The sequence below is a fragment of the Camelus ferus genome, chromosome 9 (assembly GCF_009834535.1).
Source record: "Camelus ferus isolate YT-003-E chromosome 9, BCGSAC_Cfer_1.0, whole genome shotgun sequence".
NCBI lineage: Eukaryota > Metazoa > Chordata > Mammalia > Artiodactyla > Camelidae > Camelus > Camelus ferus.
Genome location: NC_045704.1, coordinates 47,978,655 through 48,004,444, shown reverse-complemented (window position 1 = coordinate 48,004,444; position 25,790 = coordinate 47,978,655). Strand labels below are relative to the sequence as shown.

Below are 25,790 nucleotides of genomic sequence, written 5' to 3'. Positions count from 1 at the left end.
GTAGGTCATTTTTCGCAGGAGGGAGAGGGCATTGGAATTTGCTCTGAGTCCGGATGGTTATGCAACATGCCAGGAGGAGGAAGCTGAGAGGGGAGTTGGTGAGTCAGAAGAGAGAAGCTGCACAGCTTGGCTAGCAGCGAGCCTTTAGAGCAGTGAGGAAGCCTAAGCCACTAACAAGGTAAGGAGACAATATTCTCTGGGTATAACTCCAAAGTAGGGCTATTTTCCCCTGGCTATTGGAGCAGAGTATCACAGAACCTGGGGCAACTAAACTGGGGACTTGGGGGGGGGGGGAGGTCGTGGAGGAGAGTGAATCAGAATAACCTGGACAATTTCCCCCCAAAAGCACAAGCTGCCTGCCAGCAGCTCCCTATCCCCACCCAGCTCCATCTCTAAAAGAGTCAGAAAGAGCCTAGAGTGTGAGTAGGGCTATTCTGATGTGTATTTTGTAGCTGGTCTCCTTGATGCATCTTTTCATTCGGATGCTGGCTTTGGACTTCAAGTCTCTGTAGCTTCTCTGCTCAGGTGTTGGGGAGTGGGGACCAGAGGTGATGGAACTACAGGTTTTCTCTAGCTCAGGTGAGATTTAGTGTGATAATTAACACTCTCAGACTTGGGACCCAAAAGACCTGGGTCTGATCAGTCAGGGCTATTTCTATCATTGAGTCAATTTATTAAAGTTCATTTTACTTATTCTGAAAAATGGGAGGTGTTGATCATCACTATTTTATACATTTAATCAGACTGCTGTCATTACTGTGGCTAAAAAAGGCTTTCAAAGTTGTGGAGCGCCATTCAGATGTAAAATCAGATTAAATTATGAGGTCAGCAAGTCAACCGAGGTAGAAGAGAATTCTGTCTTGTATGGCCCTGGACAAGTCTGGAACTTCTAACTGGAAGAGAGATACTTTTATATGTACAAATAAAAATATCTTGTCCTGCCTTTCTTATGCAGGTCACCCCTCAAACAGTGAAAAAAAACGCTCTACAAATGTTTGTTCATTCAGTCATACACTCAACAGATGTTTCTTAAGTCCTATACTAGGTGATAGGCACTATCGTTGTTACCAGGGACACAGCAATTGCGAACACCTTTCAGTCTAGTTAGAGCGTGTTGTTATGTGGAAATCCTTTGCGCAGGGGCTTATCTCACAGGTTTCCAGGTTCTGCAGCTGTATGTATGGATATAGGTTTCCCCAACCCAGCTCTGTTCTCTCTCTCTGCATAAATGTCTTCTGCCATTTCCAATTCTGGTTTTGGGGGCAATCTCACTGGGAAATCTAAGTTATGAATGTGTCAGCAGCTGGAATCCAGGGCTCTTAAATTGATGTCTGTTTGGTTTTTTTCTCAGAATTCCTGTTTTTTTTTTTTTAAGGCTACAAAAATTATGGACTTGGAGGTCATTTATAATTCAGCCCTCTGTAATCAGACTGCTGGGTGAGGTCGCCCATCCTGGTGCCTCACGGTCCTGACTTAGGTGCTATGTCAGTATTACCCTTGGGTGATGTTTTTCAAGATCCTAAAGTTCTCATGACTTTCAATGATGGACTGTCCTTTGTGTGCTAAGATGATACCACTTACCCATAATTAGGGCAATGTGTTTTTAATTTAGGTTTTTGGGTGGAAATGATGGCATGTGCTGAGGGCTTTTTCCTTCTATTTTTCTTCTTTTTCTAACTGAACTGGTTAGAGCAAGGGAAGTATTGTGAGTAGACTGCTGCCCTGCAATGGGTCTTTTATTTCTTACTAATAAGTATTTTTTTAAATAATGTTCATGGTTTATTCCCCTAGTTCTAATTAATACATGCTTAGGATAGAAACTATTTTTTTTGGAGTGAGGTTAACTGTGTCATATTGCTTCCAAACTATGCCTCTGACTTTATTAATCTCTTGCTTCATTCAGTTGAGACTTCACTTCTTATGCTCAATGCCCAATGAAATCACCTGAATTTTAGAAACTGATACTAGAAGAAAAGAGACAGTTGTGTGCATTTTAGAAAAAGACAAGTTTCAGTTTCTTCGTGGATCTCATTCAGGTATCTGATTTCTAGTAATAACTATGGCTCCTTCCATACTTAACTTTTTATTTATTCATTTATTCAACACGTGTTTAATGATACCTAATCACTTGTACATTTTATGTGCCTGTACACAAGTTAAGACACAGCCTTTACAGCAGCCCAGTGGGAGAGACATTGATCTACCGCTGTTTACTACAGCGTGAGAGACGGATGTAAATGTAAAGTTTAGGAAAAAAACTAAATCTTTGGAGGAAGCGAGATACCTTTCAGGGAGACGGCTGACAGGTGGGCAGCATCTTGAGGAAAAAGCAGTTATCTTGCTAATGTCTCAGGGCTTCTCAATAACAGGGAAAGTGGGGAAGAACCGAACGTAAAATCTGGGTCCTAGGGAACCGAAAGGGAGGGGAGTGACAGGAGATCAAAGATCAGATTATGGAGGGCCCTGGGCACAAGAATTGGGGATTTACTCCTGGATGTGTCAGAAAGTTATTGAAGGATTTTAAGGAGGGGAGTGATAGGCTTGTGCTTTAAAAAGATAGGTTTTGGCAGCAGTGGGTGAGAAGGAGAGCTGACAGGCTGTTGGGAGAGGCTACTTATTATCAAGGCCAGACTAGAGATGAGCAGATTCAGGATTTCATAACAGGGAGGGCAGGCGGGGGTTCAAGCGTGCAATCAAAACAGCCAGAAAAGAACACACAGGAAGGTGGTCTTGGGACTCTGAGATGAAAGTTAAGTCACAGACCTCTCATAAATGTTTACTAACCCCAAGGATTTAACAGAGGAGGTTAGTACAGGACTGGTGGGAAGAGTGGTGGTTAGATTAGAAGGGGTTACCATAAAAAGCCATGAGTGTTCTTTTCTTTACAGAGCCACCTCTAGCACTGACTCCAGTCACTGCAGAGGGGAGCTTTCCCCTGAGGCACGTTCTAAAGTATTCCCTGGCTGTTCTGATCACCCCCATCAAGGGTTGCTAGATCCAGGATGTGTCTAGATCCCAGTGACAAGAGATGGGACTCACTTTACAAAATCATACTTTCCTTCTAGCCGGGGAAATTGCTTATGGAAAGAAAAAGAAAAGAAGTCAGAGGGTTTCCACAGGAATTCCTGAGAACCGTGGGTCAGCTAAAGCCTGAGGATGACTGGGGACAAGCTAGAAGGCTAGGCTCCAGCTCTGGGAGAGAATGGGCATGAGGCCAGGAGGTAGTGGCAGGCAAGGAGGGCTCAGAGCACTCGAGCCCATTCAGGACACTGAGTTGGCCCGAAGCCAGATAGGGGAGGGATGGTGGAACTGTGAAAGGTCTACATTGTTAATCCCTAGGAAATGTTAGCTTTTTCCCCAGCTGATTATAGGCCCTGCATATAAAATTCTACCACAGTTTCAATATAATTTTACATAGGTCAAGTTCTTTCCTTTCCTTTCTTTTGTTCCATTATTTCTTATCTTTGTTCCAAACTTTTCCTCATACTCATATTGCCTTTGGGAGAAGATTTCTTGCTAGTCATTTCCTCAGTCCTTGGTTGGGGGGAGGTAATTCTTGAGCCATTTATCAAAAATGGCATAGTTTCTAATCATTTCCTCTTGGGCTCATATCTTAGCTGGTCCTGTTCTAAATTTCAGGACCATGACAGGGATTACCATTTACTGACATTTTCCTAGCATACAGCAAGAATGTTTTTTGGCGTCAAGGAGAGATGATCCTCACTGGATCCTTTTGGCACATATAGAGGAAGTGCATTGTTGTAACGAATGGAAGAGAGGGGTTTCTGGGCCACTGCCACACAAGATTTGGCTGAGGTCATCACACACTTCCCAGAAGGTTCAGGGGACTTCCATGGGGAACCTATGAGCTGGCCTAGTGTGCTCTATCTCTTCAGGAAGCAGGCTATAAACTCCAAGAGTCACATCTGTGGCTGTCCAATTTATCCTCTAATATCTGCTTCCTAGAATCCCTGGAGCTCTAGATGTAGATAGTGGTTTATTGACCAGTATACAGGCTATCTGGACAACAAGACACCAAAGATAGACATACCTACACTCTTTGACTCAGTGATTGCACTTCTGGGGTGTTAGCTTACATACTTGTATAGTGATGTATGAACCTAAAGGTCATTACTTAAGTTTTTGAAATGGCAAAAGACTGAAAACAACCCAGAAGCTCATCAGTGGGGAAACTGGTTATAAATAAGTTGTGGTACATCTATACAATAAATTCTAGGTAGTGGGGGAAAAGGAATAAGGAAATGCTTGATGTACTGCCATGGAAGCTCTCAAAGACATATTGTTAACAAAGCAAGGTACCGCACAGCATGGATAACTTGCAGCCTTCTGTGTAATAAAAAGGAGAAAATTAAGAATACACATACATTTGAATTTTCTTGCATATGCATAAAGCAACTGACAGGACACATTAAAGAATGAACCCAGTTGCTGTTTGGGGGCAAGCTGGGAAATGGGCAGATAGAGGACAGGTGCTGGAAGTAGGCTTCTCACTGCACAGTGATGCTGAAGCATCAGCTAGTGGATAAATACTGGCTGTTAGTAAATGGAGAAGAGGTTAGTGATTCAGCAGCTGGTAAAATTCTTAGTTGTTCTTCCTCTCAAAAAACACTGTGACCCCTTTAAAAAGTATGTCATTAGCCCTGTTTATGTCATTAGCCCTGTTTATAAGTAGCTAGAAATTTTCTTATTTATGACTATAGGCCTCCTCCAGAGACATAACTGTTGTTACAGGATTTCCCCTTGCCTATCATTTAATATGTGAAAGACCAGAAGTGTGACAGGCTGGCCACAGGCCGGCAAGCACTCCCCTTATTCCTTTCCTGCATTCGGAATCTTAGGAAGCCTTCTTTTAAATTCTGAGTCTGTGCAGTTAATGTCCATGATAAGGATACTTTGAAAAACAATTTGAACCATGAGACTGTTACCTATTAAAAACCTTTTTAAAAATTGGTGATAAGCTTATCACTAGGAGAAGAGCATATTCTAAATCCAGCTCCAATTGCTATTGAGAAATACACTTTCTCGTCTTTATTAAAGCTTGAAGGAGTAATTTCTTGAGTATAGAGTGGTATGCAAATTAGCACCTTGCTACTACTGATATTTTACATTATGTGAGGTTATCTATTTTATCTCTCGGTAGTTATTTAAGCCAGGAAGTCACCTAGAATAACCCAGAGTCATCTCAACTCTTAAAGAGGGTTAAGATCGCCCTCAGAATAATATTCTAGCATGGCACTGGGTACCATGGTCTTTTCACACAAAACAAATCCTGATTGTGAAGGAAGTTAAGTTCAGGTTTGCCACCAGTCTGTTTGAGCCTTACTGTAAATTACAAAGTGTAATTCCTTTCTCTAGATATTTAACATCTAACAACTGCAAAACCATTCTCATATACTTATTCTGTTGGACCAAGATGTTTTACTGTCACCTACCAGACGTTTTTTATAATAAACATCTCAAATCCTTGATAAGAAGGCATTCCCTAGGGCTGGGCAGTAGACAACATGTCCAACCATACTGAGCAGCCCTGAGTAGGCTGTGTCAAGTAGTCAAGCATTCCCCCAAGCAGCAACACGGTGGCCAACAGGCCACAAGTATCACTACTGCAGCTCTTAGTTCGGCTGTCAAGGAGACAATGACACAGAGTTGGCTGTTAAGGAGACAATGATTCAATCCAAATAGATGCAGATAGTTGATTACCTACACAGATGCAAGGTCAGCAGTGGCTCAGCTCCTCATGTCCCAAAGGATGAGACCAAAGCAGAGGGGACCGGATGATAGGTTCCCACGGGCACTTAGCTCTGCCACTGAGGAAAAAACTCCAAACTACAGCCAAGCAGTTTTATAGCCTGCAGCCATATCCTTCAAGGTACTGAAAGTTCTGTATTTAACTGAGTTGAAGGAGGGTAGTGAAAAATGGCCTTGGCACTCTCCCTCAGGATGGGGATGGGTGGCTGGGCAATGGCCTCAGGGCAGTTCCTCACAAGTCAGCGTACCTCCCTTAGTTTCAAAAGGAATCACAAGGCATTCACCCCAAAGTTGGATAAGGCTGTGGTTAAGCTTTGCCTCCAAGGCCTATGTGAAGACATGCATGTCACCAGGGTGCCAGGTTGGAACTATTTCCCTATATTCATGAAATATGGCTGAATTCACACATATTTGAGAGCTCAATGCACAAGAAAGACCAGGAGGAAGTAAAGAGCCTAAAATAAACAGAACTTATTGACATACTAACTAGAAGGGACAGGAAGTGATCTGAAGAAGGATTTGTGCAATTGGCTGCAAAAAAGTTCCAACAGTCTACACTGCTCTTTGGTGAGGGTCAGGGAGAAGATGGCTTTGGCTAGAAAGGGGATGGAAGACAGATACCAAAACAGCAGGCTTACCTACCCCCTCTGCTTGTCCCTTGAAGGTCTTCCACTTCAGCATGATACTACCCCCAAAATTGAAGCTACTGCTGTTCCTGTCTTCCCAGATGGCCATCTTTATCCTATTCATCCATCTCTACAGCTACAACTTCAACTCCCAGAATATGAAGGAGGAACCCAACCCCACACACATGCACGTGCTGGTCCTGTCTTCGTGGCGCTCTGGCTCTTCTTTTGTGGGGCAGCTTTTTGCACAGCACCCAGATGTCTTCTACCTGATGGAGCCTGCCTGGCACGTCTGGATGACCTTCACACAAAGCACTGCCCAAAGGCTGCACATGGCAGTGCGGGATCTGATACGGGCTGTCTTTCTGTGTGACATGAGTGTCTTTGACGCCTACATGAAACCTGGGCCCCGAAAACAGTCCAGCCTCTTCCAGTGGTACACCAGCCGTGCCCTGTGTTCCCCACCTGCCTGCAACGTCTTGCCACAAGATGAGACCATATCCCAGTCTGACTGCAGGATCCTGTGCCATCAAGAGCCCTTTGAGGTGGTAGAGAAGGCCTGCCACTCCCACAGCCACGTTGTGCTCAAGGAGGTGCGCTTCTTCAACCTGCAGGTGCTCTACCCACTGCTGAGAGACCCTTCCCTTAATCTGCACGTTGTACATCTAGTCCGGGACCCCCGGGCGGTATTCCGTTCCCGAGAACGCACCACGCAGGATCTCATGATTGACAGCCACATTGTGATGGGGCAGGACTGGCAGAAACTCAAGAAGGAGGATCAACCATACTATGCAATGCAAGTCATCTGCCAAAGCCAGCTGGAGATCTACAAGGCTGTGCAGTCCTTGCCCAAAGTCCTAAGGCAGCGCTACCTGCTCATGCGCTATGAGGACTTGGCCCGGGACCCCCTGGCCCAGACTGCCCGAATGTATGAATATGTGGGGTTGAAATTCTTGCCCCAGCTCCAGACCTGGGTGTACAACATCACTCGAGGCAAGGGCATGGGGGGGCACGCCTTCCAGACAAATGCCAGGAACGCCCTCAGTGTCTCTCAGGCCTGGCGCTGGTCCCTGCCTTACGAAAAGGTTTCTCGACTTCAGAAAGTCTGTGGGAATACCATGAATTTGCTGGGCTACCACCTTGCCACATCTGAGCAAGAGCAGAAAAACCTATCACTGGATCTTTTGTCTACTTGGAGTCCCTACCAGCAAATCTACCAAGAGGGTTGAGGAGGTTCTGTCTCCACCTGGCACCAGCTTCAGTCACATTAACTGAAGGCTGCTTCTGAGTCTTGATTGTGTGTGTCAGTGTATGCGTGAGTATGAGTTGTGCCCACCCATGTTCAACTCGAGAAATCTTTGCTCATGTCTAGAAAAGAGACTCAGGACTCACTTATGTGAGTGGCACATTCCACCATCAAAATGGGAGTAATGCCTTTCCTCTCTTCTTGACCTTCTTATCTGTGTATACCTCAGAGACTTCGTGGCCTGGGTCCTCTGTGGCACCTTACAGTATCACTGGAGTAAATCCATAGACCTCTTGGTTCACATCTTGCCCAGCAGGACAGGACAGAGACGGGAAAGACCAGGGAAATGGGTCTGTCACCAAAGGGCCCATCAGCACATTCAACAGACATGTGAACTCTGAGCCCTCAGAGCTCCCTATGGATTCAAAAGGGAATGGGGAACAGGGCTGGATGCTTACCTGTGAGCTTGGCCATCACAGCTACCAGTTACCACAAATATGAAACAAAATCTCTGCGCAACAGCAAGCTTTTAAGTTCATGGCATGACTGGGCCTGATTTGGACGTCTGAGTTCCCCTCAGTGTTTACCTGTGAAGCTGCCATCTGTTAATACTAAAATCTGTTAACACTAAAATTCCAAAATAAGATTCTGTTTGGAGTGTACCTTTTTATGTTTTCTAATTACTTAGTAGTAAATGCTCATTCGTATGGGTTCCTAACTAAGAGCATAATCATCTTTATAGATTTTAAAAAATAATTGTTATTATCTATCACCCACATACAGAAAAAATTGCTAGGATAGTGTTTGGTTCAGATGATGGACTAGGTCTTAACTGATCAATACTAATCGATACATTGCCCTCTTAAGAATTTAAATGGAGAATAGAAAGTAGACAGCCAGGGGCTAAGCCCTTTCTTGTGTGAGGCAGAAGTTGTAATAATACCAGAGTCATCACTCAAGGTTCTAGAGTTCTTTGAATACCACCCCTCGGTCACAGGACCTTGGTTATACTACGATTGGTTCTATTCATCTCTTCCTGATCCCCTCCCCTAACAAGAAAAGTTATTTCTCACAGTCTTTGCAGCATTCCCCAGATCTACTTGTGTATCAGAATCACCTGTTAAAAATATGTTTTGCTGTGCCCGACCTCAGATCTGCTGGAACTGGAATCTCCCAGGGGAGGCTGGGACTCTGTATGTTTACCAAGTGACCCTGGGTGACTCTTCCACAGCCAGCCTGATAATACACAGTACACCCTGCCCTGGGCAGCAGCACTGTTTGCCTTCTTGCTTCATGACACGTGATTTTTCAGCCATGCTGCGTATCTCTGCCATTCACTCCTGACCTGGGTGCTGTCCTTAGGTTACAAGGAATAGGAGGAAGGTCTATATATGTCTGGAAATCCGTGGACTTCTGAGTCCTGACTTTTTAAATATTTCACTTTATTCACATCTGAGAAATAGCCATCATTTCATCTTTCCTTTCGTTCTCACTCCCACTTCTGACATGGTCCTCACGTCACAAAGTTCCCTCAGTGTCATACGGGCATTCTGCCACTCAATTCTGCTGAGTAGCTCTAGGGCTGCGCCACTGCCTGAGACACCTGAGTAGCTACCTTTGCCAGCTGGGTCTTTAAAGTTAATTTATACGGGCTTTAGAGGAGTGAATTTATTCTAATATCCAGATCCAAGCCACTCTAGACCCTCTTGAGAGCCTGGGATCTCCCAGGAAAATGCTTCTTGCCTCTACAAACCTTCCAAAACTATGAAAGAGTAAAATTTCCCCAATATTGAAAATGAGGCCAGGGCAGTATGTAACAGTGCAAACACATTGAAGAGGGTCAGTGAGGGGAAGAGACAGTGATAGACTCAACCATCTCTGATGTGTCCTTTGAAATTCCAGCCTTCTACCTGCATTGTCTTAAAGTTAGGAACTTAGGAACCTAAGTTCTAATCTCTATGGGATGCTGGAGTACAGAGCTGTTTGCTTTTCCATCTCCAAAAGAATCGCCCCATCCAAAGACAAGGAAAGAGATTAGCCATGTGGAAATCTCAGAATCTTAAGTCTACTTTACAACAGTTTTAAATTTCCTATATTTTAAGTCTTAACGTCAGATGAGGTCCAGACAGCTAGTAGCCATCCTCTTGAAGGACAGTCTATACACTATCCTATATGAGCCACTGGTAGTTGTTTAGATTTAAATTAATAAAAATTAAATAAAAATTCAGTTCCTCAGTTGCACTAGCGATGTTTCTAGTGATCAGTAGCCACATGTGGTTAGTGGCTACTATATTAGACAGCATAGATATAGATCATATCCATCATTGCAAAAGTTCTATTGGACAGCTCTGGTCTAAATTTATTTCTATTTGTGTGTAGCATCTTATCTTTAACCTCAAACCTCACCACCACCCGAAAAATTTTGGAAAATATATGATAATACTATAACAGCATTCTTACATAAGACTGCATAGTATAAAATCATGCTATGCAACATCTAAAACTCTGACCTAGTGTTGAGTGAGGCTTAGAGAGCAATCAAACGTCTCCTATTGAAGCATTCAGGCGGCTGGCGCTGGAATTCAGTGATGTGAGAGGCAGTATACTCAACTACGGAACACGGGGAATCTGAGGAGCTGAGAGCCCATGACAAGTGTAGAGGACTGTGTTCTGCTAAACGTCCTTTCTACTTTGGAGACATCGCTTGCAGCCCTCAACCCCAACAGCAGGAAGGCATTTGTTTGGGGTCAGCCTAGTGCCAGGCACATAGCAGGCTCTCACTAGACCCTTATTGATTCAGCTGCATGGGGTCTAAGGATGAGTTTGACCACAGATAAGGGATGAATTTGATCTCAATTTCTCACGGGTAGTATTCAAGTTTGGGGAATGAGCTCTTTCATGTCTAGAGAAAACATAATGGCCTGAAATGCCTAATTACAGGAGAGCAATGGCTGCTTTTACAAAAAGCCACTCTGGGCAAGTGCACTAAGCCCTCCACTTTGGGGAGAGAAGGGAGCCCCAATTTTTAAAATATTTTTTTCAGAGGGTAAGAAAAGGCTAGTTTTGAAACAAAGGGGCTTTGATTGTAATTTAACTGTGTTATTTATGTGCCTTCATTTTCTACATAATGAGAGCAATTGTTAAGTTTTTAATAACTTTTAATTAAAATTATATTCTTCTCACCTTATGAATAGTAGTTATGGGGAAAGATGAGAAGGTAGACTCAATTTCTGATTATTTTTGTGCAAAAATCTGCCATTGTATTGTCTGTAACATGTTTCTTTCAAAATAAAAGTTTATAATTTACTATGTGGTTTAGACCTGAGCTAAATATAAATTAATTTATCTGACTATGCATCTTATCATGACTCTATTAAATTGCTTCACAGACCAGCAAAGCAAAATTAAAAATAAGCATAGTTGAGTAACACAGGCCAGTTAACAAACCTCCGGTAGGCACTAGCTGGAGATCCCCAGTACCCTGGCATTTCTGTCGAGGGCTATGCCCCTCTTCTGCATAAATGTTCCTGATCATTCAGAGAAAGATTATTTTTTAAAAGCAGTATTGAGGAAAAAGTAAGGACAAAAAGCCAGAGCAAGGAGCTTGAATCAGTTAAAGGGTTTCTTCCTTCATTCCATACATTTACTGGGCATCTGCTATATGCCAAAGAATGTTCTAGGTGCTATGAATACAGCAGCAAACACAGCAGGCAAAACCCCTCCCTTCATGCAGCTTATATTGAGTCTGTTGGGAGTAAAGGAACAAACAATAAACGTGTCAGGTGATGATAAGAACTATGGGGAAGGATAAAGCTGGGTAAGGGGTGGGAAACTTTTTTAAAGAGGGTAATAAGGGATATCTTTGCTGAGAAAGTGCTATTTGAATGCCTCCCTCGTGAAGCAGAGATCTGGGACAAAGTGCCGTAGTAAACGTCAATGTCAATATGGGAAGAATCAGTAAGGGTCTAGTGAGAACCTGCTACATGCCCGGCACTAGGCTGAGTATTGTGGAGGATACAGCAGTGCAGACTTTACAGCAAGGACAGCATGACACAGAGGTTGTGCGTTCATGAGCACGCGAGGTCTGGAACCAGGATGCCTGGGTGACTTTGCTTTACCACCTGGGTGACCTGAGCAAGTCCCTTAACACCTCCATGTCTCAGTTCCCTTAACTGTAGGGCGGGCAGGATAATAGCAGTACTGACTCCTTGGAGTTGCTAGGAGGGCATGATAACGAGTGAGTGTACGGAACACCCTTAGAAAGCATGTGGTGCTCACTAACGGCAGCTGTGACTCTCTTGGTAACAATGCTGATCTCAGCTCTCAAGGACTGTCTTCCATCCTTTCTGGTAACATCTTTCTCATAGTGATATTTAACAGAAGATCACAATCCTTTCATGGCATTTCTGCCCATACTGATACCATTAGAAGATTGACAATTTTCTGATATTCTAGTTTCTCAGCACCAGTAGTTCTCAAGCAGCAGTGATTTTGTCCCGCAGGGGACATTTGGCAATGTCTAGAGACATTTTTGGTTGTCACACTTGGAGGGGTGGGTTGTTACTGGTATCTAGTAGGGAGGGGCCTGGGATGCTGCTAAACGTCCTACAATGTACAGGAAAGCCCTCCCTGGACTAATACATGACGGACAAAGAGCTGATAATTCCAATAAATTTCTCTTCCATCCTCAGTTACATTCAACCTCATTCAAATGGTATCCCACTAGGCCAAACATCTTGACTGGCAAGATGTCATAGCCTGAACTCTTTTGATATGCACTCAAGTCATCTCAAAGGGAACAGAGGACACATTATAAAGACACAGAGCAGCATCACAGAGGTCTGATGAGAGGAAGTGAGTGCAACCAGGCTTCCCAGGACCAGTCGCTCACTGGCCAATGTATGCCTTAACAGGTCCTGGCTTATGTTCATCCTCATTCAGTTAACTATAGCTTGAAGAAAAGACTTTAAAGGGGCAAAACATGGTCATTTAGGGCCTCGGGGAAGATGGGAAGGACAAATGAAGCCAGAAACAGACACTGAGCTAAACAAAAGAGTTGTCAAACACATCTAGGAACAGAAGAATCATTTACAGATATCAGAAAGTTCCATAGGCACCACGGGATTTAAACCACAGTTGTCAAACTTTTTTTTCAATATCACCCCCGACCCTCAAAAAGCCTTCTTAGGTATTTTTTCCCTGGTTGCTCCCCCATTGTGAATTTTTTTTTTATTGAAGTGTAGTCAGTTTACAATTATTTTTTATTGAATAATAGTCAGTTTACAATACCATGAAATGTTAATACCACAAATAAACTGCATATCTGTTTTTGTATGGTGGCCCTTTGGAGGGTCACAATCCATTCTGGTATCTACTTTTTTTTTTTTTTTTTTTGGCCTCCCAAGAACTGCTTTTTACCCCCTTGGTGGTAATACCTCCTCCACTGATGCAAGATTTAGACCACAGTTCCTCATATTTTTTAAGCTCGTTTTCCACCCAGCTCCTCTGTTTTTTTCCTTAACATGTCTTTTTATTCATTATCTCTCCAAACTGTGTTCCTTGCTCAACAATAATTGAAAGTGATTATGTAAAATAACACATACGAGAGCAACTTGTAAACTGTAAAGGCCATGAAAATGTTGGTTAGCGGTGGTAAAAATACTGCAAGTCACTTTGACTGCTGCCCTCCTTGCCAGCCCTAATCCTAACCATTTGGAATGGTCTGACTCATTGTCAGTTTTCATGTCTACTCCTTATCATCCTGGAAGAACAATAAGGAAGCTAGTTTATGGCTTGTTTGTTTTCTAAGTTTATGACAAGAACTGATGACAAATGGAACAAGTACATGGAATAGGCTCAGAAAGAATGACATACATTTCAGGAAAAGTCAGTTACTGCTCTACACTAAACCAATGTGGATATAAGCGGCTAACTACAAATAATTTAAACATGAATGAAAAGAAAGGCTCCTGTCCTTCTATATAGCAGTAAGGTGAGTGATTATCTGATCCATCATAAACCAAACTATGAGATCTTAGCAGATGCAACACACACAAGCACGCACACACACGCACAACACTCTAGATGCAAATAAGCTTGAAAAAGTCCACTACACCAAATTTAACTAGGTTTTCAAATGTAAAACCCTCAGAACTTCAAATATGTTAACCTACATATTAAGAAGGGATTAAGGTGTATAGCAGTTCTCCCAAACTTCTTTGACCAAGGACATTTTTTCCCTTGATATATCTTTTAATATTTGTCAGGAAAGTGTTTTGAGAAGACCACTTGGAGAAACACTGAGTTGTGTGGATGGCCCATCTGGTTTCTCCTTGCCTTCTCCCAAGCCCAAGCAGACAGATGTTGAATGGAGAAAATCACACGAGGGCAGATTAATTCACATAGAATTATGACCACCTGCATCAGCTTATGATCACGTCAACCCTCACCTGCAACCCTTTTCCCCTCTCTGCAAGAACTTTCCCCTATCATCTTCTGATCACATACCTTTCCCTCCTTCCCAGAGAAAAGAAAAGCCATCAAATATGGACTTCTGAACTCCGTGCAAACATCCAAACCTCCCTTAGCATCCTGTCCACCTTCACATATTTTGTTACAATACAGACGTGGTTCTATCTTCTGTTTAAGACCATCAGAGCTTTGGATTCCATCCCTCTCAAATCCTTTTCAAGAACTATATGTTTTTATTACTCATTGCCTCTCTTCTGAACTCAACTTCTCTTCAGCTGAATCCCTCTCTTTGACTTTTTACCTTACTCAATTCTCTCCCTTCTTGAAAAAACTCTCCCTCACTCCCCTATCCTTATCCAACTACTAGCCTCTTTCTCTGCACCTTCACAGCCAAATTGCTCTAAAGATTCATTGCCTTATATTCACTGGCTTTATTCTCTCACCTTCTACTTCCCGCTTAACTCACTTCAATCTGGATTTTACCCCCCGTCTCTAAACAGCTCTAACCACGAAAATTAAATCGTCACTCATACCAGTGGACGTTTCCCAATTCTCATTTGATCTGAACTCTCAGCAACAACTGACTTCACTGAGCACTTCCTCCTTCTTGAAACATTGTATCCTGGGTTTCCTCCTCTTCGTCTGGCCGCTTCTCAGTTTTCTGTAGAATGATTCTCCTCTATCTAGCTGTTAAACATTGGAATTACTTAAGGTTCAGCGTAGATCCTCTTCTTTTCATAGTATGCTTTCTCTCTAGACTGTCTCGTCCATGCCCACAATTTAAAAAATCACCTAGATAGAGATGACCGACAAATGTATATCTCCAGCCCAGACTTCTCTGAGGTCTAGATCTATAAGTCCAACCATTAATTTAACATATCTTGAACATCTCAAAACACACCTCAGGCACAACATGTCCAAACACTGCATTCATGATTTTCCCTTCCTCTACCCTCGACCGTGACAAACATCTTCATTACTCCTGGGTCTCTTTCCCACCTTTTCAACCTGTTGTTGTAGGAAAAACCTGGAGTGTGCCCTTGACTTCTTCTGTCAATCAGTGGTACCTCATCAACATTTCCTAAGTTCCTGTATTTCTCCTTTCCCCACCCACCAGGCTTCTCCCCCTGCCTTGTTCATGCCACCATCACCTCTTTCCTGAACCACTGACTGGTCTTCCTGTCTCCATGCTGCCTGCATCAATCCAATATCTACACTGGATTAAAAATTCAGAAAGTCCAGTTTTCTTAATACAGTTTAGAAAGTCTTTCATGATCTGGCCCTTGCATCTCTCTCTTACAACACCCTCTTAGACTCTAATTCTCAAATCTGAAGTTCTAACAATATACCATGTACAGGTCCAGATCTTACATCATGCTGCTTCTCCCTCCTGGAACACCTTGTTCTGTCCCACATCCAAGTTCTCTGACTCATGCTTTTGATCCTCAGTTCTCAACTAAAACATATCCTCTGGAAGTTCTTCCTGTCTTGATCCTTAACCCTCTGTTGAGTGCCAATTGTATAGGCTTTCTTTCTATTTTAGCATTTATCACACTGTAATAAAACCACCCAATTTATGTGTTCTTTGAGCTCTCTGAAGGCGGAGTCTGTATTATTTGCTGTGGTATAACCAAAGCTAAGCACAGTTCCTGGTATCTAGAAAACACTCAATAAATATTTGTTTAATGAATGAAACCTTGATCTCATCTGCATTATATATAAAGGGCTCATTCTTTTTGCAATACTTCTTTTTTAAAGGCCAATCATAGAACCTTCTATTCTGAAGAACACAGTGACATGTTTAAAGAATCAGATAAGAAATAACCACCATTTAAGAGCTTCCTGTCTCAGAGAAATGAGGGAAGTTGAATCTTAAAGCCAATGGCTCTGAAGTGCTAGGTCAAGTGGGGTGGCAGGTGGGAGGGTGGTGTATCCCTCAGAGATTCAAAAATTAAGTTGGCTTGTATTTCTAATAGTGGTATGACCATGGCAAAAGAAGCTGCATATTATGCTGGTTGTCTAAAGAGTTGCATGTGTTCACAGGATGTAGCCTATGAACTAATCGATTGCCACATAGAAGCATTTGGCAAATACATGTTTACTAATTGCCATCCAATTGGTTTCTAGACAAATCTCCAACAAATATCCACTGGCTTGGCTTTTTATCGGCTCTCCACTCTCATAATGGCAAAGTTTTTGTTGCTTCTCCACCCTCATAATGGCTTGGAGGAACAGAGTGATCTTTGATTCTTTCTTTTCTTTCACCTTTCACATCCTATCCATCAGCAAATCCCATCAATTCAACTTCCAAAATATACCCTGAATCAGATCACTTCTCACCATCTCCACTGCTACAGTGTTCATCCAAACCAACCTCAAATCCCACCTGAACAGGTCTCTTCTTCCCTGCCTTCATAGTTCACCTCCCATTTACTAATCAGAATGACCTATCTAAAGGATAAAGCAGATGTCAATTCACTGCCTAAAGTCCTCCAGTAAGTAGCCCAGCTGACTATAAGTAGGAGAATGGATAAACAAGTTGGTCTATTCATAGCATGCAATACTATGCAGGAATAAAAAGGAATAAACTACATATATCATATATGTAACATGGATGCCTCTCAAAAGCATTAGGCTAAGTGAAAGAAGTTTTACATGAAAGAATTCATACTGTATGATTTCTTAATATACACAGTTCTAGACCAGGAAAAAACTAATATATGGTGGGGGAAAATCCTAACAGTGGTTGCCTCTGGGAGCTGGGGGGTGGGGGGAGGTGACTGACTGGGAAGGGATATAAGGGAACTTTGTTGGGAGATGAAAATGTTTCATATCCTGATGGGAGTTTGGGTTGTACAAGTGCATGAATTTGTCAAAACTCAATGACTGTACACTGAAGATTTATGTACTTCACTGCATGCAGATTTACTTCAAAAGAAAAAAGATTGAAAACCAAAATTGAATTCTAGTTAACAACACACATGCTGGAAATTTTAGAAGACTTTACTGATGTCTCCCACTTACTTAGCATTGCATCCAAAAATACACCAGAGTGAATGATAGATAAATGGATAGACATACTATACAACTATAACAAAATGTTAATGGTAGGATTTTGGAAAGGGGAATATTGATATTTAGTGTGAAATTCTTCCAACTTTGCTGTTTAGAATTTTTTGTATTAAAATGATGAGGAAATAAAACCCCTAATGTGACCACACTTCTGGAATGGTGGTGTGAGATGCTCGTCTGATGCTCTCCCCACAGAAACAAACATTTAATTACTGAAAGTTACTTTTTATATAAACAACTATTTAAAGTCTCTGGACATTGTCTTTAAAAATACACAGTAAATGGATAAACATTTATTCAAGAAAATTTAGTAAATCTTGATGAGAACAGTAAGAGTTTATGGCATTAGAGCTACTATCTGATACCATCTCCAGCTCTGTGTGACAGAAATTCTACTCCAAGCAGGGAGGTCAAAGGAGATAAGGCTCCCCTTCCCCTCAGCTCCTAGTCTGGGAGTATGGTTTTGCCCAAGGAGGGGCAGGAGGCCAGCACACCATCTCTTTCTTAGGCAGGGGACTGGACTTCCAGTTCCCACTCAGAGGTGGAAACTTTACCTAGGCACAGAAAGCTGAGAATATTGCGTCCCAAATGCTCCCACTCCACCTCACTCGTAAGTTCCATGCCAGGAGGATGAGCTGAAAAGACTAGGGGCTACCATTCATATCCAATGTCCCACTTGTGGAGCAATGCAGATGTGTCACTTCAGAAGACACAGACCACAGTCCCTGCCCCCGCCCCACTCTGATGCAGTAGCACAGACATTCTGTTGAGGAAGGGGGAGACGGAGGCCATAAGAACAGAGAGATCAGTGGCTCTCCCTCAGGGACATTCTTTATTGGGAAGACAAAGTGAAGAAGTCCATGCATAAGGGTGTTGTCACAACAATGGAGACTGTGGTGGTAAAAAAGTTAAGAGGAGGCTCTTAGCTCCTTTAAAGTAGTAACAATAAATAAAATGGCAGACCAGCTAGAAGTTTAACAGGATGTACCGGGAGAAAGAGACAGCTAGGAAGAGTCTTCCTGAGCCTCAAAGACTGTCCCCACAAAGGGGCCTGACTTTAGTTGGATCAGACTGTGGAGCAATTATACCCCAGACTTTGCCAAAAATAATAGAGCAATCAGCTAGCAGTTGCTGAAGGTTAACGGCTGTGAGTGTTACAATAAAGTCAGATTAACCAAAAGCTTAGCTGGGAGACCTGGGAAAGGGACAGATAAAAGAGACAGATAAAGACAGTATGCTAAAACTACAATAATCCCTGGTGGTCAGAGAAACTTTGCATGTGGTCAAAGTTTCACTCTTTGAGGAGAAACATTAAACACTGAAAAAGGTAGGGAAAATAGACTTCCATAAACTAATCTAGCGAAGTCATTGAAAAAATAAGACAATAAGAAAATAAGCCCTGAGTGATAGAGGGATCAACATCCAGAATTGCTACAATATGTTATTGTACAATATGTTATTGTAGCAATGTCTAGTTTTCAACAAAAAATTATGAGACATGCAAAGAAACAGGTAGTATGACCCATAACAAGAAGAAAAAGAAAGCGGGCACCGGAAACTGCCTTGGAGGAGGCGAAGGAGGATTAATAAAATGGCCACATTTAGACTAACAGATTGCTTATTCTTATGCTTGCTCTTAAAATGGTCAACTGACCCAACAGACCGGTTGCTATTCACAACACCAGGCCCATTATTAAAACTAAAGCTATTAAATTTATTGTATCTGCTTTATTACAGTAATCGAAAGTAATAATCATCCTTGGTTTCTGAGTTATTCTCCAGGGAGAAGGTCACTGAACTGTACTCTTACAAAGTAGGCTCAATGCCAAGAAGACCACACCTTGGGTGCTTACGAGATAAACAGATTGAAAAAGTGACGACTGCTAGCCTCTATAGAATTGGCCTCCTGGAGGCATCATGATGCCATTCTAGTAAGTCTTATTGAAACAGGATGGGAGGGGGCAGGGCACAGCCACTCAAGGAATGAAAGCAATTTAACACCAAAATGGTGGAAGATTCAACTCCCAGTTGGCCTTGAGGATTAAGTTGGCAGGAGGTTTGACTTCCAGTAGACCTTGAACTTCATTAAATGCTCATTGTAACAGCGTGATAAATAACATGCTCACAGGCACCACGACAATCCCAAGGCTAACCGCAAAAGGCCAAAGAATGGGCAGTGGCCCAATTCCTGGGAATCCCAGCCTCTTCCCCAGGGTAGTTGGAATGGTCCCACCTTTAGGTGTGTCAAGCTACTGAGATGATAAAAACTGGCAACACCATGACTAGCCACCCTTTCTCGATCCCTCCTCTTTAGAGATGGCCCACACTCTGTCCATGGAGTGTGTACCTGCTTTCACTTTAACCTGAGCAACCAATTCCCACACCTCTTTCCTTACCGTTCTCTTGCCTTAAACTCTATGCAGTGTGTGTCTCTCTAAATAAATCTACCTTTACTCAGCTGTGGCCTGGCACTTGAATTCTTTCCTGCACGAAGCCAAGGACTGGCACTTAGCAGGGCAAATACCAGGGGCTCAACCGAGACCTGGGACATGGCCCTCCTCATGACCCACATCCGTTTTGCCGCATTATTATGACTTAGAAAATGATTCTGTTGATTGCTTATTGTTTGAGCTATGTCCACATAATCACCCATCCCCAAGGTGGTTTCACAGTTTTGAAGGCATGAGCCTGCTGTGAGTCCCCTTTGCCTAACAAAATAATAAAGCTGTCTCTTTTCTTCTAAGCTCCAAGACCCTGTCTCTTAGTTCCAATTTGGTTCGTCAGGGATGGGGGCCAATCTTTTGGCAACAGAGGTTTAGATGTTGGACTTAACGAAAATTTCAAAGCCCCTATTGTAAATATGTTCAAAGAACTAAAAGGCAACATGTTTAAGAAATTAAAGGAAGGTATATTGACAACATCTCATCCAACAGAGAATATCAATAAGGAGATAGAAAGTGTTAAAAAATAAACACATAAAAATAAGGCACAAAATACCAAAATTTATAGGATAGAGCTAAAACAATGCTTATAGGGATATTTTTAGCTAAAATGCCAACTTAAACAAAAAAGACAGATAACATGATCTTATATATAGGAAATCCTAAGGAGTCCACCAAAAATACAATTAGAACTAATAAAGGAGGTTGTAGGATACAAGATAAACCAACAAACAGCAATTCTACTTCTGCATACTAGCGAATAATCCAGAGATAAAATTTAAAAAACAATTTCATTTACAATAGTGAAGGAGTATAAAGCAAACTAACTGACTGACTGCCCTGATGTGAAACTGTTTGCTGATTCATTCTTTACTGTGAATAACTTTAACCCAGAGGCTGCACTCCAGGAAGAGGCAACAGGCTGATGATCTCAAGAAGGATGCACAGACCCTCTGGAGTTTCTCCTAAAGATTCATTGAGGCTAAGAGGAATGTAGCACCCTGTAAAGCACCCTGACTACGATCACCTTTTCTGTTCCATTCAGTTTTCCTATAAAAACCTCAAGACCGCAACCCCAAGATGGGCTCACAGTCTTTAAGGCACTAACCTGCTGTGACTCCCTTTGCCGGGCAAAGCAATAAAGTGGCACTTCTTTGCCCCCAAACTCTGCCCCACCCCTGAGCTTGAATTCACTTTTCAGGATGCAGAGGCCAATTTTTCGGTAACAATAGCATCAAAAATAAAGTACCTGGTAATAAATTTAACCAAAAAAAAGTACAAAACCTGTACACTGAAAAGTATAAGACATTGTTAAAAGAAATAAAAAGATCTAAATAAATGGAAAGACACCCTATGTTCATAGGTCAGAAGACTTAACATTGTTAAAATGGCAATACTCCCCAAGCTGATCTATAGATTTAGTAAATATAATCCCTATTAAAACTCCAGCTGGCTTATCTGCAGAAATTGCCAAAGATTAAACATAAATTAACCATATGAACTAGCAATTTCACCCCTAGGTATATACCCAAGAGAAATAAAAACATTTACCCACACTTGTGCACAAAACTTGTACGTGAATGTTCATAGCAACATTATCTATAATAGCCAAGAAGTGGAAACACCCCAAATGTTCAACTGATGAATGGATAAACACAAGTAGTAAGTTTATACAGCATAATATTCTGCCATAAAAAGGAATGAAATACTGATACATGCTACAGCATGGATGAACCTTGCAAACTCGGCTGAGCGAAAAAAGCCAGCCACTAAAGACTACATATTGTATTATTCCATTTACGTGAAATGGCCAGAACAGGCATATTCATACAGACAGAACATAGATTTGCAGTTGCCAAGGGCTGGGGGTGAGAGTGGGGTTTGAAGGTGGAGTGAATATTAAGGGATACTGTTGGGCCAACTGACGTCCTTCAACGTCCAGCTACCCCCATTTCTGGGCTCTCAGCTGTGATCTCTCAGCAGATAAAGTACCTTCTTTACCGGGCTTGTTTCCCCTAACAAACCAATAGCCCTGGGTAATGCCTAATCTCACAACAGCTCATGCTGGCTAGTTTCAACCCACCCTATCAGTCATAAACCCCACTACCCTTCATGGACCCTAAACTCCTTACCTCACCTACAATCAATCAGAGACTTGTGCACAAGCTGATCAGGCATCTTGTGACCTACCTTATAAAACACCCCAACAACTAGCCCTTGGCACTCACACAGGCATCTCTTTCCTGTGTGGCCCGCTGTTGTCTATAAACCCCATTTCTATTCTCATGCTTTATCTCTGTTAAATTCTTTTACCAACCCACATGTCACCATGTCACCAATGGGCCACCACATTGTGCCCACAACAGGTATGAGATTTCTTTTGGGGGTGATGAAAATGTTCTAAAATTTATGGTGGTGACGGTTGCACAACTCTGAATATATTAAAAACCACTGAAGTGAACACTTTAAATGGGTGAACTGTCTATGAATTATATCTTAATAAAGCTGTTAACACAAACAAAACAGAAACCTCCGGGGGTTTCCAACCTACGTGGCCCTTCTCTCCTCAGCCACTCACCTGCATCCAAGTTCTCTTCTTTCTACCAATTCCCTAAACTTTGTATGTGTGGCTCCTACTTAGAACTTTCTACTCCCAAATTATCTCAAGATGACCTTCTTATTATTAGTCTCAATTCAAATGAATCCTCCCAAGAAACATTTTCCCTGTTCATCCCAACTAAAGCAGTCTCTCCCCCTTAAAATGATCTCTTCTATATTCTGTCAAAGAACAAAAAATAGTTAAAGTAATTCAGATACTCAGCTGATGAGTATCAGGTACCCCCTCAAAATTAGGTAACTCCCAGAATTGAAGCAGGATTAGAGTTTTTATAGGGCAAGGAGAAGAGACAGTGTATGTGGCTATGGGACTGCCCCAAGCTGTAAGTTTTCTTTACCTGTTACTGCAGCAAAACTGCAGTTTAAAAGGCTGGGATATGTTGGGGAATTCAGGTCTCTTTCTGGTGATTGCTGATGCAATCTTACTTTGGTAGAAGTTGAAATGGTTCTTTTGAGTTATCTTTGCCAATCTTGCTGGTTATCCAATGTTAATTAAGGTTCAAGGGAAGACAGATAGGAAGGGGGGAAAAGGAAAGGAAAGGAGAGACAGAGAAAAACAAGGAGGTAAAGACTGAAACAAGAAAAACCAAGGTCCATTTCAATTCTTTAGAACACTTCTCAGTACCTGAAATTGTCTTAGTTTTCGTTTGCATGTTTATTTTTTGTGGGTCTCCTAGCACTGTTTCTGTCTTGTTTGTCCATATGCTTAATATGTGATGGCTGACTGAGCAAATTCCACGCCAGTATGATAATCTAAGATTAAAGTATGAGCAAACTGTTTGAAATTTTCCAACCACTCCTCCCATTTCTCATGACTACAAGAAACTGCACCTAGTCTTCATCACCTGGGTGCTTATTAAAATTACAAATTCTTGGGCTACACCTGCCTAGACTGGGTCATCTGTGCATTTAACTACACATCTGCCTGCCTAGAGAAACAAATACTTTAAAAGGTAAGGGCTCCTGCAACAGGCGTGGGTCACGCTCTCACTCGCTCTCTTTCTGCCACCATCTTGGTTCTGTGTTCCCCACACAAAATGCCCGGTGAAGTCACAGAAACCCTCCCATCCCTGCTACAGAGCAGGAGTTGCCACAGCCCCAGGCTGGGACAGGGTCTGGAACAGAATGTGACAGTGACGAATCAGTACCAGAGCTCGAGGAACAGGATTCCACACAGACAACCACACAAAAAGCCCAGCGGACAGCGGCAGCTGAAATAGATGAAGAACCAGTCAGTAAAGCAAAACAGAGCAGGAGTGAAGAGAAGGCACGGAAGGCTATGTCCAAACTGGGTCTTCAACAGGTTACAGGGGTTACCAGAGTCACTGTCCGGAAATCTAAGAATATTTCTTCGTCATCACAAAACCAGATGTCTACAAGAACCCAGCTTCAGATACCTACATAGTTTTTGGGGAAGCCAAGATCGAGGATTTATCTCAGCAAGCACATCTAGCAGCTGCTGAGAAATTCAAAGTTCAAGGTGAAGCTGTCTCAAATATTCCAGAAAACACACAGACTCCAACTGTACAAGAGGAGAGTGAAGAGAATGAAGTTGATGAAACAGGCGTGGAATTTAAGACGTAGAACTGGTCATGTCACAAGCAAACATGTCGAGAGCAAAGGCAGTCCGAGCCCTGCAGAACAACAGTAATGATATTGTAAATGCTATTAAAAAATTAGCAATGTAATCTCCTGAAAACAGGACTTTTGGGGGGGGGGGGGTTCAGAAGAGTAACTGCAGCTTGGTTTGAAATTTGTACTGTTTCTATCATTAATAAAGTTATGGCTTCTTTAAAAAAAAAAAAAGGTAAGGAAAAGTCTGTGTGACAGACTCGGCAGTGCTTCCATTGCCTCTAACTAGCCCCTAGGATTGTTGATTATATAGGAGGAACTGGAACAAACCAAGTGCAATTCTTTGCCAGACTGAGGGAAGGGGCTCAAGTTTTTAATTCAAGCTTGCTTTTCTTCTTCCCAGAAGCAGGGGGTGGAATCCTTGTGCTTAGTTACTCCTGCAGTTGCTAGAGGTTAGGAACAAAGACATGAAGAAACAATTTAAGGGCCGGAAGGAACTTCAGGTATTACTTAACTTGTTTCCTTCTTATCAGATGTTTCCTTCTAATCATCTGTATCCAAAGTATCTAGACTTTTCCCTCTAAGAGCACTCAGCTACTCAAAGCATTTTCTCAGAGCAGGATCACTGGCATTGCCTAGAAGTTTGTTCGGAGATGCAGAGTTTCAGACCCCAGTCCAGAGCTACAGAATCAGCATCTGTAATTTCACACGAACCCCAGGTGATTTGTGCACAGTCTGAGAAGCATCGGAGCAATTTCTGGACGTGCTGAACCAGCACCTGCCATCTCCAGCAACGTGCATTTATCATGAGCACTTACTTGCCAAGCTGGGCCAATGGAACAAGGAGAATTCATGGGTGAAAAGTTTTCCCAAATGTCCCCTGCAGAATTCAGGGATCTGTGTGTTTGGGAAAGAAAAGAGAGGCTCAAAGGATAAAACTCAAAAGTAATTACAAAACTTACCAACAAAATGGTGGTAATTTTTTTTTTTTCGAACAGGGTGATGAATACATTGAGATTCATTATATTACTCTCTCTACTTTTGTGTATGTTTGAATGTTTCATAATAAAAATTATTTTTAAAAAGTAGTCTCAAGTTAGTGAGGCTACCAGTCCCACCAAGAGGCACCTGTGCTAGGAAAGTGGAGTCAGCAATGTTGTGTATTTGCCCCAAAGTGAAGGCTGAAGGGGAATGGGGAAGAAGTAAGGTTTATAGACCAGACCCCTTGGGTACATGCCTTCATTTAATCTCCCGTCACAGCTCTGTTAGGTAATGCCACCTTAATCATTAAAAATTAAAAAAAATTAAAATTAAAAAAAAATTTAAGGATTGAATTTAGCATCACCAATCATGGGACAAACTTGTATTGTATGCCCCCTGGTGGAGAGTATGGGGAAGTACACATCATGGTTGATGGGGTCCTTTCACCAAAAATGCTTCACCTGACTCTAAACATGAGGCAGCAGCCAAATGCTGAACATGGGACATTCTATGAGACAATGGGCCTGAACTCTTCAAAAGTGTCAATATCATGAAAGACAAGAGGTATGACATCTAAATGCAATGAGTGAACTTTGATTGGATCCTAGTTTCAAAAAAGAAAAGCTGAAAAAAGTCATTGCGGGAAGGGATAAATTGGGAGTTCGAGATCTGCAGATACTAACTACTATATATAAAATAAATATGAACACAAGTTCATACTGTCTAGCACAGGGAACTATATTCAATATCTTGTATTAACTTACGGTGAAAAAGGCCTAAACAAGCAGTTCTCCAAGGAAGACATACAAATGATCAAAAGGCACATGAAAAAATGCTCAGTATTACTAATTATCAGAGAAATGCAAATCAAAACTACAATGAGGTATCACCTCACACCAGTCAGAATGGCCGTCATTCAAAAATCCACAAATGACAAATGCTGGAGAGGCTGTGGAGAAAGGGGAACCCTCCTATACTGCTGGTGGGAATGCAGTT

The 25,790-nt window shown here is 42.1% G+C and overlaps 1 protein-coding gene and 1 pseudogene across 4 annotated transcripts; both read left to right on the top strand.

Moving 5' to 3' along the window:
• The first annotated feature begins 75 nt into the window (after nt 1–75).
• LOC102520196 (carbohydrate sulfotransferase 4) lies at nt 76–7,949 on the top strand. Of its 4 annotated transcripts, none has more exons than XM_032486678.1 (3): nt 110–178; nt 1,904–2,036; nt 6,497–7,949. In XM_032486678.1, the coding sequence occupies exon 3, from the start codon at nt 6,497–6,499 to the stop codon at nt 7,622–7,624; it is 1,128 nt and encodes a 375-aa protein (XP_032342569.1). In that variant the 5' UTR covers nt 110–178; nt 1,904–2,036; the 3' UTR covers nt 7,625–7,949. The 4 variants fall into 4 exon arrangements, with proteins under 4 accessions (XP_032342570.1, XP_032342569.1, XP_032342567.1 ...); XM_032486676.1 differs by having other exon boundaries at nt 6,434–7,934; XM_032486679.1 differs by lacking the exon at nt 1,904–2,036 and having other exon boundaries at nt 76–178.
• A 15,329-nt stretch (nt 7,950–23,278) lies between these two features.
• On the top strand, nt 23,279–23,944 carry LOC102519950 (annotated as a pseudogene).
• Nucleotides 23,945–25,790: the final 1,846 nt, after the last annotated feature.